General features: G+C 51.1%; 1 protein-coding gene across 4 annotated transcripts in view; it reads left to right on the forward strand.

The window, feature by feature from the left end:
• The first annotated feature begins 211 nt into the window (after window positions 1-211).
• KCNIP1 (potassium voltage-gated channel interacting protein 1) overlaps window positions 212-13,323 on the forward strand; it is a 267,824-nt gene continuing 254,712 nt past the window's right edge. For 2 of the 4 annotated variants that reach the window (XM_074313883.1, XM_074313884.1), the window contains exon 1: window positions 212-908. In XM_074313883.1, the coding sequence (XP_074169984.1) occupies window positions 821-908 (88 nt within the window). In that variant the 5' untranslated portion in view covers window positions 212-820. The remainder of the gene's footprint in view (window positions 909-13,323) is intronic. The other 2 variants (XM_019741060.2, XM_019741075.2) reach the window with 2 other exon arrangements.

Here is a 13,323-nt window from a genome sequence, read left to right on the forward strand (position 1 = left end):
CTCCTATCCTGATGAGAGTGCAGGTGTGGGAGCTGGGACAGAGGAGCTGGCTTTGAGTGGGGGCACCTGGGGTCAGAGCAGGGTCAGAAGCGGGCAGACAGCTGCTGCTGCGCTGGTGCTGCAGAGGGAGCTACAAGCCGCCCCCACCCCACCCCTCCCTGGAGTGCCCCACTCAGCCCGACGTCTACGTGAGACAAACCAGGCCACTCAGAGGCTGCCTGCAAACTTTCCACTGAGTACCCGGCAGCAGCTTCCTGCTCTGTGGGGAGTTCTCGTGGATCCCACTCAGGGCACACAGAATTGATCTGCTAGCTTAACCAGGGAAAGAGCGGGAGAGCCAGCCGGGAAGCTGTGAAACGGGGTATTTTTTGCGTTGCAGCCCCTCCCTCTGACTCGAGTATTAATTGCTACATTGCCACTGCCATGTAAGAAAGACAGTCAGCGAAGCCTGGGAAAGCTCCAGCTCCTCCCTCCCTGCTCTGCTCAGCTTCACTCTCCTCCTCGGTTCTCTCAAAGCGCCCTGTGCCCTGGCAGTGCCGTCTCAGCCCTGCCATCCTGATGTCTTCCTGCGAGTAGAACTTGAGTGGACAGCAGGAAGGGGTGGAGGGAAGGACAGAGGAAGGGAGCAAACACTGTGCCCTGCAGGCTCTCTGGATGCAGAAGTCGGACTCACTGCAGAGACAGCTGTGCTCTTTCCCAGAGCTTCTGGGGTGCGTCCATCTCTGGGTTCGCCTAGGCAGCCTCCAAGTTCCAGGGGCAGACAAGGTAGAAGCCATCCCTTCTGGGCGCTGACAGCAGAGCCTGCTTTCTCTGTACCACCATGAGTGGCTGCTCCAAAAGATGCAAGCTTGGGTTCGTGAAATTTGCCCAGACCATCTTTAAGCTCATCACCGGGACCCTCAGCAAAGGTAGGACGCCTGGCCTCGATCTTCATTTTCTGTGTTGATGTGGTCTGACTCGTCGGAATGCCTCGGTGTGGCAGGTGTGGCCATTCTGGTGTCCCTAGGTCTCGGAGGAGGCTGGGGGAAGTCAGTGTGCTGGGATTCGGGGTTGCTGATAACCTGGGTCCTGGCTCTCAGCAGGTGGGCACCGCGCCAGGGAGCTCAGCTGGCTGTAACTGCCTGGAACTTTGGAAATGGCTTTGGTGGTTTGTGGCTGGTTGGTTACATGCGGGTAGAGGGACAGAACCCTTCGCAGAGCACTGGAAACTGCTTCACTGTGACTAGAGTTTCAAGAAGTTACCCACAGAGTTCTGTGTCTTGTTGATAAAAGAGATTTCATGCAGTGGGCTGTCACTGCAGAACAGAGACGCTTGAGGGGCCAGCAGGAGGGGGGACCGGGGCGTCGTTCTCTTCCATGCGCTGGTGGATATGGGATGAAAATCAGCTCTGGGGCTGATGTACCAAGAGCTTTCTCTTGTCAGATTCCAGGGTCCTGCAATTCTGGGGCTTCATTCATCGCTCTGCTCTCTTGGATCCCTGACCCCCATGTCTCCTGCCTCTGTTGTTGTTTGTCTTCTCTACTTCTCCAAGAACTGGGTGGCAGGCATTTGCAGGTTTAACTCACCGGCAGCCTAGAGCTGGGACTGTGTGTATGCGACTTGGCCCCAGGTGCAAAGGGGAGCTTTAGCTCTCCAGGGCCTGGTCCTGCCTCAGGAGCCCCATGTTACACTCTGACTGGGGAAGCTGAGGCACTCAGAGAGAGTCTGACAAACTTTCTGGAGATAATATTTAAAGGGAGAGCAGAAGTGTGATGTGGCTTCACTGGCTGAAAAAATGTCTTTAAATATTCACACCCTGGTTCAGGAGGAGGGGCTTTGGGATAGATGGATTGAAAGCTGCAGGCAGGGTTTTCAGGGTAGGAGGGAGGCCACCAACCTTGATTAGGATTTAAAAATATGAAGAGAAGAGAAGAGAAAGGCTGTGTGTGGCCAGTTCTAATGACATGGCTCAGGTCCCCGTCCCCGGGGGCCCAGCGGGTCTGGCTGCTGCGGATTGTAAGGCTGGTGAGGGAGGGGGATGGTGAGATTTTGCATATCTCCTTTTTCAGACCTTTCATCATTCCTATTCTGTCCCCACTACGCTTCTGAAATCGGGCGCTGCCCCTCCAGGAAGGCTGTTCAGTCGAATGCCCAATGCTGAGGGTCAGCTGCCTGGCGGAATTACTTGGGGGCCCCACGTAGGATCGACTGGGGTGAAGGGCTTAGGAGAGTGCAGAGAGTTCCCGCATTCAATCCTCTGAGACCACCGAGAGTTTTCCTCTGGCATCAGGGTCACCAGGGCCTCAGGGGCGAGGGGTGAGGGCAGCACACTAGGCCAATCTCTGCTTCCCGGAAGTGCAGCAGAAAGAGCTTGCGTCTGGAGGTAAGAAACCTAGATCCCAGCTCTGGTTTTGCTCCCTGGGCAAGCTGTAGAGTTTCTGAGCCTCAGTTTCCTCATGTGTAAAATGCATCCATTACCTTCCAGCCTTGTTGCAAGAATCCAGGAAGCGGAGACAGGATCCCTTTACGGAGTGTGTTGCAGTGACCAGATGTGAGGGAGCAGTCAGGGGCTGAGATGGGCCTGGGTCTGGAAAGACTGCCCCCAGCCATCCCCTCTGTAGGGCCAGGGTCAGGAGCTCTTTAACTTAGCTAATTGCACGTGGGTCTCTATACCCCAGGCAGCACCAGAGAGGGACAGAGATCAGAGAAGGGGCAGCAAGAGGGGTGAGTGTGAGAAGGTGAGTCACGGAGAGAGCGTGTGTGCAAAGGGGTGTACGTGTGTGTGTGAAAGACAAAGATTGAGACTGAGAGAGAGAGAAGGTAGATGGCTACCTGCACAACTGAGCATGAAGATATTGTTTTCTGCATATTTGTCTACAATCATTGGCTTAATATTTATTTATTGAACACCTACTCTGTTGCACACTCATCACTAGACACTGGACACATGCATGAATAAGACACATGCCCTCCATCAAGAAACGTGTGTTCTGGTGGGGGCACAGACCCAGGACACAAATACCACCTAGCTTCATCCGCACCAAGTGCTTAGATGGAGGGGGGCATGGAGGCTGGACCAGGACAAAAAGAGACTTCCTCCAACAGTAGCTTCTATGGCGATGAGCAGGAGGGCAGGGCAGGGCGAGTGGAAGGAGGTTTGCGCTGGCAGCGGGAGCAGCATTGGAGTGTCACCCTCTGCAGAGAAACCAGCCAGCGGGTCAGGACAGTCCCTTCTCTCCACTCAGAATCTCAGAGACTGAGCTCCCTGTGACACAGAAAGGGCTCCGCGGGATGAGCGCTGAGGACCTGGCCTTTCTCTGACCTCCTTCAGGACTGAGTTTTCTACAGCAGAGGCCCAGGGAGGAGACCCACAGCAGGTGCCAGGACAGGATGGCAGCTCCACAGAGAGAACCTCGTGTTCACAGAGCCCTGGCTCTGTGCCAGGCATGTGCTGGGAAGTTGGTGTCCTGCCCAACCCAGGTGTTTGCTAGATTTGTTAAATAAATGACCGTGGGAGTAGGGCCAGGCCCGGAGCAGGGGAGCGGAGAAAGATCTATCTAAAGTATAGACCAGCCTTAGGTGGGTTTAGATTAGCCCCTATGTCGACACATTACATGTGCTTAATAATTTCTGGTTTGAATTGTGTTTTCACTTATTCATTATTCAGGGCACGGAGTCCTACATTTGCAGTAATCCAACCCTTAGAAGGATTTTTCTTTATCCCTTTCAGGATTAAGGAACGTAAAGATCCTATCGGACCGAGTACCTCCTGCCGGTCCTGGGGACAACTTACTGTTTCTTCCCTGCCTTGGGAATAGCTGGGGAGCAGGGAAAGCTCAAGACCAACCCCCCATCCCGTTCTGCCTGTCCCTGGACCTCAGTTGCCTCCCCCTAATGCCAGCTGTCCCCTTTCCTATTGGTTTAAGCTGCTGGGTAGCCCCGATTTCTCACTGGTGCCCTTCTCAGAGATGAACTGATGAGGTTCTTGTGCTCATATATCCCCTTGACCTTGAGCTTCTCCTTCATAGCCCTGACCGCGACCTGTGATCTATGTTCTTTTAGGAACCTGTCTGCTAAAGGCTGTTGTCCCCACTGAACTTGAGCTCTGTGAGGCAGGGACCACAGCGTTTCACTCAGCGCTGTGGACAGAGCTCTGGGTCTGGTACCCAGCTGCGAGTGGGTGCTTCAGCAATAGTGTTAAACAATCAGGCCAGCACTGCTTGGCACAGACGTCAGCAGGGCCCCCAGAAGATGCTGAAGCAGGACGCACTACGAGCTGCCGGGCTGCCCCCCTGGCCTGGGTGCTCAGAAAATGCGCGCTGAACTCTGTCCAGCTTCAGCACCTGAGTCTGTGGCCAGAGGGCGAGCTTCCAGCAAGATGCTTCAGTCAGAACTGTGCCTGAGCTTCCTCGTGCCCTGGAAGGGCATTTAAATGGTCCTAAATTGTGGGAGGGGTTCTGGCACCCCACTCCTGCCCCTTCAGCTCTACTATGATTTGTTTTACATACTGGCTTTCTCCAAAATTTAGAGAGTTTCTCTTGCTTAATAAAAAAAAAAAAAGTTGTGAACCAATTATGCAATGGAAAGCACAATGGATGCCAGACTAGAACAGCCTGGGTCCTCTGCACACTGGCTGGGAAGCCTGGTGCTGGGTCCCTCACCTCTCTGGCCTCAGTTACCTAAACTATCAGATGGGACATAACGCCCTCCTTGTGGGATGAACGTGAGTGTGTGCATACATAGCTCCCTGTGTAACAGGGGAAATGTTCCTTGGTGTCACTGCAGTTAATAGCTAATACTCTCAGGACAGTGAAGGCCTCAGGCCAGGGACACATCTCTCACTGCTGGTTTCTTCAGTTCTGGGCATAGCCTCTGAGAGCCGCTTCTCTAGCCTCTAGAACATTCTCTGCTTCCTCACTCCTGCACTTGCTTTCCTAAGGCCCTACCCAGTGCTGAGATGACATTTGAACCGTTTCCAACACCTGATTACCTTATTAGGCGTTTGGAGCCTGACTCTCAGAGCCAGGTCCTGCCAGCCTCTGTAACTTAGCAGAAGCCCAGCTCCCGGCTCAGATGCCCCGATGAACCAAGGGGTTCTGGGGAACCCACCTCTTCCTGTGCCACCAGCTCCCCACCCCCTCACAGATACCTGAGGTCACTGATGGGAGCCAGAACTTGTGCGACCTCCACCGCTCTGGCTGGGAGGTTGAAGGCCATTTCCTTCTGCATATTGGGAACTCATCTTTCACCCCAGGCGGAGATGGCCGAAGCCAAAATGAGCAGGAGGGAGAAATCCAATCCAGGAGGGCTTCTAGCATTGTCCTGGCCACCCACATGGCTGCAAGTTGGGGAGGGAGTGTGGGGCTGACCTTAGAATCTGATTTATCTCGAGGACTGCCCTGGAGCCCTGAACCTCCTCCCACGCCTCTCTGTGAGAAGCAGGACCTCAGCTTCAGACCCATCAGAGACAGGCTGTTCCTCCTGCTTCCACCGCAACTGCTGTTCAGGATCACCAAGAAACTGACCTTGAACTTAAGGATGGGCTCTGCCTCTAGGCAGACCGGGCTTGAGTCCCAACTCTGTCCATCTATAGGCTGTGTGAGCTGGGGTTGTCGAACAGCCTCCCCAAGCCAAGATAGCTCACTTTTAATTGGAGACAATAACGTCAACTGCACAAGGTTGTTCTTTAATGCGGATAATGCAAGTAACAGGCTGGCAGCTTGTAGGGCACGGGGTGACTTGGCACTTGCAGGGAGCTTAGGGTGAGGGCCTCCTTAAACTTTGTGCCCCGGGCACCTCTTTTTCTGGCGGTGCAGACCAGCACTGAGGTTGTGTTAGGACAGGCCCACTCGCTGGGGGCATGCAGGGACCTCTGTGTACGCCCGCCTTGTGTTGGCGGGAACCTCAGTCATGGGGGGTCCGGTCCATGCCCGCCTCTCTAGTCAAAGCCCGACAAAGCAGGGCAGGGAATATGTTCGCCTTGGCTTTCCTGATGCCCAGCAGCCCTGATCTTAACGTACAGTTCTCTCATCTTTGCCACTCTGCAGCCGTCCCATCACGTCCTCACCCATTTCGCTGGCCAGTGCTCTCTAGGGTCTCCATAGTCCCATGGCAGAAGGGAGAGACAAAGGTGGGACCTCCCCCCACCTGCCAAGTCTGTCCCTCTCTGGGGCCACCAGGCCTCTCTGCTAGATAACCCCAATATCAGGCAGGAATAATTTGTTCAGGGCTGCTTATCCTGGCAGGGCTGCATAGGCATCTTATTAACTTTAGGACCACGGGGGAGCAGCTAGTCTGTTCCAAATTAAAAGCAGCTGGAAAATGGGCCCCTCTGGCAGGTGGGAGGGCACCATGGGCTGTGATACCAAGACACAGTGTGGAGTGAATTATGTCAGGTCTTCATCAGCCTTCAGAAGCCGGGAGGTCCCTAGCCAGGCAGTGACCCTCCGCCCTCTTAGAGCCACAGCATCTTCCCTGGGCCAGCTCTCTCACCAGACCCGAGGTCCCAAGTCCCTGAGACCTGTTCACTCCTGAGCATGGAGGTAGTCAGGTGAAGTAAGTGTGGAAGGCAGCAAGACGCAGTAAAAGAAAGCACAGCTCTGCAGCCAGACAGTCTTGAATTCAAATCCTGTCACTTCCTGGTAGGACAGACTTGGCTAAGCCATTTCCCACCTTGAATCTGTGTCCTCTCCTGGAAAATGAGGCCAGTAATTCCCAGCGCATGGGGCCAGTAAGAGACTGAGTGAGATGGTGTCCTGTGATACTCAGTACCTAGGATGTAGCAGCTGCCTGGTGAAAAAGTTCTAACTGTTCTCTTCTGATGTGATTACATCTTGGACTTGTTTCCAGGAGGAAAGAGGCAGAGCTGAGACAAATGGGCTCTGGGTCAAGTCTCTTCCCAGCCCTTCTCTAAAAGTTCTGCTCCTCCAGAGTTATACACGCCCCCATCAGTTACTCTGAATTATGCATTCTGAAATCGAGATCTTGTTAACAGCTGAAGTTACCCTTTTTATTTAGCGGTTTACACACTTGTTGGCCATTCCCCCAACCCCATGAGGGCATGAGCCCTACAAAAGCACTCACCATGTGGAGCTTATTTTTGGTGCCTCAAGAATCCAGTGGATGTTGAACAAATAATGACTGAAAGCTTTCCTGCCCAGAAACACCAGGCTATCCAACTGGAGTCCCTTTTCGAGGCGTGGTCTTTGCCAGGCTAGCTCAGCGGCCTCCCATCTCCCTGTTCTGAATTTCTGTGCTGGAGTTGGACAGAAGTGACCAGCCAGAATGACCTTGATAAGATGGGGTGGTGAATGTAAGCAAGACCGAGAGCCTGCTCCCCCTTCCACTCCAGGCCATGCATGCTCCGTGGGACTGCCCCCTAAGCAGCAGGCCTGGACTGCCCATCCACTACAGCTGGCCAGTGTCCGACCAGAAGGGCGGGAAGGAAGACCCCGGCTCTGAAGGTCCCACAGAAGCGCAGGGAGCTGGGGAGAGGACCTTTGGGGGAGAAGAAGCAGGAATGAGAAGATTGTGCCGGCTTCCCAGGCCAGCTAGATGGAAAGGGAAGCCAGGACTCCAGGAAACGATGCGAGGGAAGACATTCGTCACCATCAGTGACATTTCGCCTCCCCGTACTTCTCACAGATCCCCAGTCTGGAGACAGAAGAAAGCCTCCTTCCCGTTTGGGTGAAGGTGGAAGGGCCATGAACACAAAGCCAGCCCTGGTCCTCTCTGGTTGAAGCCATCTTGTTTCCACTTCATGTTCTTCAAGCTACAAAAGCCATGGTTTTGGAGCCGGGCCTGGGTTTGAATCCAAAGCCTCACATTTGCTCACTGAACAAGGGCTTCCCTTCTCTGGGCCTCAGTTTCTCTGTCTGTAAAATGAGGGAGTTGCTGATTTCCAAGGTCCCTTTCAGCTGTGGGATTTTAAGATTCAGTAACAATAATTGCAACACTATACATGGCCCCCACTCCCTGCTCCCAGCACTCTGCTGATGCCATTTACTTAATGTACACAAGGACCCTGGAAGGCTCAGAGCTCTAGCTAACCCCATTGACAGAGGGGAAGACCTGAGGGAAGGGCCTGGCTCCGAGTCACACAGCCAGCATGGGACAGAGCCGGCATTGGAAGCTGGACCATCTGCTTCCACATTCCGGTTTTACCCCCTCCATTAGCTTCCCTGAATTTATAAAACTCAGATCCAGGATAGGCAAGCAATGAAGACAAACCTGATTCCTTCCCAGTTTGGTCAAGAGGCGACACACTCTTGTTTCACAAATCAAGGTTTCAAGGCCTCCTTTCTGACGGAAGCAGCAGAATTCCAGAGAATTTGCCTGAGACTTAAGCCTCCAGTCTGTACCCCAAACCATCACCCACAGGTCACCTTGTCCGGTCGAACAACGGTAATATGGGAGATCTGACCCTGTAGCCAAGACAGAAAGAAGGGGAAAGAAAGAAAACACCACCGGCAAGCATTCCCATTTTAATTCCAGTCAGGCCAATTTTCACGTCTGGCTGAAAGAGGCTGGAGGCAGAGAACTGAGCAGGAGTCAGGGCGGGAGAGGTGAGTGTGAGACTTGTGTCTGAGAGGCTGGGGTTAGCCTACGCCAGTTTTCTCTGTGTAATCTATTGATTAACCCTGGGCCAGTTTGGGTGGCATTTTTCAAACCATCTGTGGTTGTCAGGCAGAGCCAAGCGCAGGCTTGCTGCTGACGATCTGCAAACATCAGCTGGGCACCTGCTGCCACTTGGAGGTGGGGACATTCTGAAGCCACGCATATTGGACTGCACAACGCGCCCGGTACCCTTGTAATGATTAACTCTGCCCAGCGCCTCATCAGTCCAGAAACAGTCGCCTATTGTTCCAAACTCGACAGGTACTGTCGGAGGAATAATAATTGCCCCTGTCCATTGAATGCTACGTATTTGTTGGGGCTTTATAAGGATCCCTACATTCAATCCAGTCCTAGCCCTGTGGATTACGGACTCTTATTATTCCCACCCTGAGACTGAGGGAGGTTAAATAACTTGCCCTAGGCTACAAAGCCAGAGCTGCCCCTGAAGACCCAATGCATTACTAAAGGAACACTCTCTTGGTCAAATCCCGCAGCACTGTCACCCCCATTATGGACTGAATTGTGTCTGTACCCCAATTCATACACTGAAATCCTAACCCCCCAATGTGACTATATTGGGAGCTTAGACCTTAAAACAGGTCATCAAGGTTAAATGAGGTAAGCGTGGGGCACTGCTCCGATGGGACTGGTATCCTTATAAGAAGAGGAAGGGACACCAGGAGAACACACTCAGAAAAGACCACATGAAACGCAGCAAGAAGAACACAGTGGCCATCTAGAAGCAGAGGAGAGAGGCCCGACCAGAAATCTACTCTACGCAGACCCTAGAATGTACAAAAAGACTTTTATTAGGGGTGTTGGACATGGAAATTACATTTTCATAGTGAAAAACGAGACCATTGAAACTTCAGTCGAAAAACAGTGGGTGGAATAAATTTGGTTCCTCTATCTGGTGGAATAACACTAAACTTTCGAAAAATTATTTTGAGGGCTGCCTAAGAATAGACAGACAGGCTATTGACGTGATATTAGGTGGAAAAGCAGGACACAAAAGTGCTTGTGCAAGGAGGTTCCAAACTCTGAGTAGGTGTGTGCACAGAGAAAAGCAAATAGGAGAGAAATAAACTGAAATATTAGTATGGGTTTTAGTTGGGGGTCAGGGTTATTTTTTAAAGTTCTTCTTGGTACTCAACTGTATTGTCTACATGGTCTCCAATAAGCCTGTATATTTAATCAGACCATACAGATATCATTTGTTGACTACACATCTTCAATTTTTTAAAAATTATTCTCAGTACCTTCCGTACAAGTTGTGCTTTCACTGTCGTTGTATCACTGTCCTATCCGTGTAGATGCACATGCCGGACTGCTAGGCCCGGCACTCACGGCCCGCACCCCAACTCCCAGCCCAGTTCCTGTTCCTGTCTCCCCCGCCTACATGCACACTCCCCTCCAGCCAAACTGGTCCCCACATGGTTTCTAAACCAACCCTGTGTTTCTGAACCAACCTTGTGGTTCAGAAACACATAAGCATGTACACATACACACACACATACACACACACACACACACACACACACACACACACACACACACACACACTGGCTGACTGAGAAAGAGAAGTGCAAAAATGGCAGAAGATTGATAATTTGTAAATCAAGGGGAAGGATGTACATGCTTATAGTATTATTTTGCAACTCTTCTGTAGTTGAACATTTTCAAAATTAAAAATTGGGAGACATAAAGGAGGGTTCTGTATAATACAGCGTTTTAAAGACGTAGCTTTGCCATGAAATGACCTTAGTTCAACTGCCAGTTCTACGACCTATTAATTGGGTAGTAATGACCACAGGCAAGTGACTGACTTTCTAGGTGTCAGTTTCTTCACCAGTGAAATGGGGGATAGTGAAAGTCATAGTATATTTCTTCCCCACAGCTGCCTGGAAGATGGAATGAATATGTATAAAGGGCTTGGTGAGGAATCTGGCACACCTCTGATCACTGTGGTCTTAGTATAGTATTAAGTAGAAAAAGTCTTAGCTATGAAGTTATTCATAATACTCTCTACCTTCCTAAGCGACTCAACCCTGGATAACTAACGTGCTATGAGTTGGGGGTCTTTTGCTTACATATTCCCTTCCTGTCACTGGCCTGGGCACAGCTAGAGTACAGTGCCAGGTCCCACCCATATCCTGTTTCCAGGTCCTGGTACAGAGGAGGCAGCCAATAAGTGCACAAAACCCAACATGAGAAACTCGAAGCGTTCAATTTACGCTTTAAAGAAAGTTCTCATCAGATATAAGCTTGTAATTTTGCTGATGCAGCCACTCTATTCCCATGGGCTTCAGGGAGATGAGGCATCCGCTTGATAAATTAGCTGTGGATATAAGCATCCTGCAGCTGGCATTGAAATGCAATTTAATTTCCAATTAAGCCTTTTTTTCTGGGCCTTTGGGATTTGCCTGCATCACCCTGGGAGGATTATTCCGGCCAGACCTATTGTTGTCAGTGATGATGGTTCTCCATGAAATGGACTCCCGAGGAAACTGGTCCTTTGACCCTTGGATGGTTCCACTAGGCAGGAATGTGGCCCCTGTGGACAGGTTCTGCTTTTCCTCAGGAACTAAGGTTATAAGAGTAGATTCCAGAATGTTTAAAGCAAAGCTGGGCAGTCTGTCTGTGGCACAAATTTTTAAGAGGGAACATAGCTGGAAGTGGATTGAAAGGGAGAGAGGCAAGCTCATGCTCAATGATACTTACGAGAAAGCGAAGTGGGAAGTTGCCAGTGAGAAGAAGGGGGCAGCAGGAAGTTCCCTGAGCTCAAACAGGAGAAACTGTATTATCGGAGGAAGGAGGCACATGTGCTCAAAGACAAACACCTGTGCATCTTTTATGTACCAGGCAGTGGGCTGGGGGCTTCACGGTCCTTATTGCACCGAATCATCTCTCAAGGGCCCTATAAAACAAACCACATTACACTCATTTTCTATTCGAAGAAACAGACTCAGAGATGAAATGAACTGCCCAAGGTCACTGACAAGTCAGATTCCAACTCTTGCTTTTCTGCGCTTTCCTCTCTGCAGGTTCCCTGTCCAAAGAAAACACATAGTTTAGGGCCAGAAGAATAAAGTCATACTAAGCTGAAACTTACCCCCACCCCAGAAACTGCAAGAATGAGAAAGAAAAAAGCCTTTAAAACATGTTCTGAGAGAGAGAGAGAGAGAGAGAGAGAGAGAGAGAGAGAGGGTGATGATAACTGATGGCTGAGTCAGCTTGGGGTGATTGATGTGATGGAGGGACAAGAAATACCCACTTCTTTTTGGGTTTGCTCCACCTTCCCCACAAGGAATGGCACCTGAGAACTGGCACGGTGGTCCAGCATGGCTACGAGGCTCACGTGGGGGTCAGGACCTGCCCAGAGAGCCCTGGTTTCTTCAGATCAGTGAGGTCCTGGCTTGTGCCTCCAGGAGTTTCAATTCCAGGGGTTGAGAAGAACCAGCACAGGGCATATAAAGTGGTGTTTAAAGACACATGTATATAGATGGTTCTAGGAATACTACTTGTGTGGTCAACAGAGTCATAGAAAAATTACTCAGATACCAAGAAGGTATACATGGCCCAATTTTTGTCGATAGTGAAAGAAAACTCTAAAGCTATATATAAAGCGGCATAGATATATATCTAGAACTCCTGGACAAGTTCTAGAGTGGACTGAGTGGACTGTTAAACCAATGGCTTGGGAACACTTGGAAAAGAAGTGGGGTCTCTGAGAAAGACTCATGTCAGACCAGCCTCTCTCTGGTTCTGCTTTTTAGTAGAGTGACTGTTATAGTTCAGGGATTGCCATGGCCACGGCCGTGGTGAGCCTGGGTTCCCGCCAGGTATTTGCTGGGCTATGGGTTGAGTGACTGTGGAGCCAAGCAGATTGTAGCTGACCACGTGGCCCTGTCTGTCTTGGCAGTACCCACATCAGAACCTTTGCAGGGCTTTTTCAGGCATGTATGTTTGGGCCTCACCCACATCCATGGACTCTTCAGAGACGTGGCTCTAGGGAGCCACCTGAGAGCCTGGGCTCGTGGAAAGGTATATGGAAGCATCCAACAGGCTCTCAGCACTGCCCCTGCCCTACTCAGCACTTTCCATGTTTGATATGGGCAGAGACTAAGGGGCAGAAAGCACAGTGGTTAGAGAGTAGAGGCTGAAGCCATGCTGTGCAGGTTTGGATCCCAGCTCTGCTATTTACTAACTTCTGACCTGTGGCAAGTTATACACCCCCCTGCCCCCGTGCCTTGGTGGTTTCCTTCTGATACAGCGAGTCATTCAGCAAAAGGGACGTTGATGCAGATTGTCACTTCCGGGGGATTCTATAGGGAGGCTTCAAGCACCTGACTAGAAAATGGGGAAGCACTAGAGGATCTTTAAGAACTACTGACCCTCAGAAAACAGGGGTTTGTATTTGAATATGAGGAGTCTAAGGGGAGGCGTAATCCACTCCAGGACTTACAGAGAAGAGCTCAGCACAAACGTCCCATTAGGAGTGAGGAGAGAAGGCATGTCTTGAAGGGGCACGTGCTTAGCCAGCCCCTGTCTTTATCTTATGTGTATCAGGAGCAAGGGAGCTTGGTGTGAGATGATAGAGGTCCCGGGAGATTCCCGTCTGAGTCACCCTTGACTCTGCAGCTGAGGGAGGAGGTGCACAGCCTCACGATGAATCACCCACTTCATCCAACATTCAGTCTGTTGACTTCCTCTCTCCACCTCCCGAA

The sequence above is a fragment of the Rhinolophus sinicus genome, linkage group LG10 (assembly GCF_036562045.2).
Source record: "Rhinolophus sinicus isolate RSC01 linkage group LG10, ASM3656204v1, whole genome shotgun sequence".
NCBI lineage: Eukaryota > Metazoa > Chordata > Mammalia > Chiroptera > Rhinolophidae > Rhinolophus > Rhinolophus sinicus.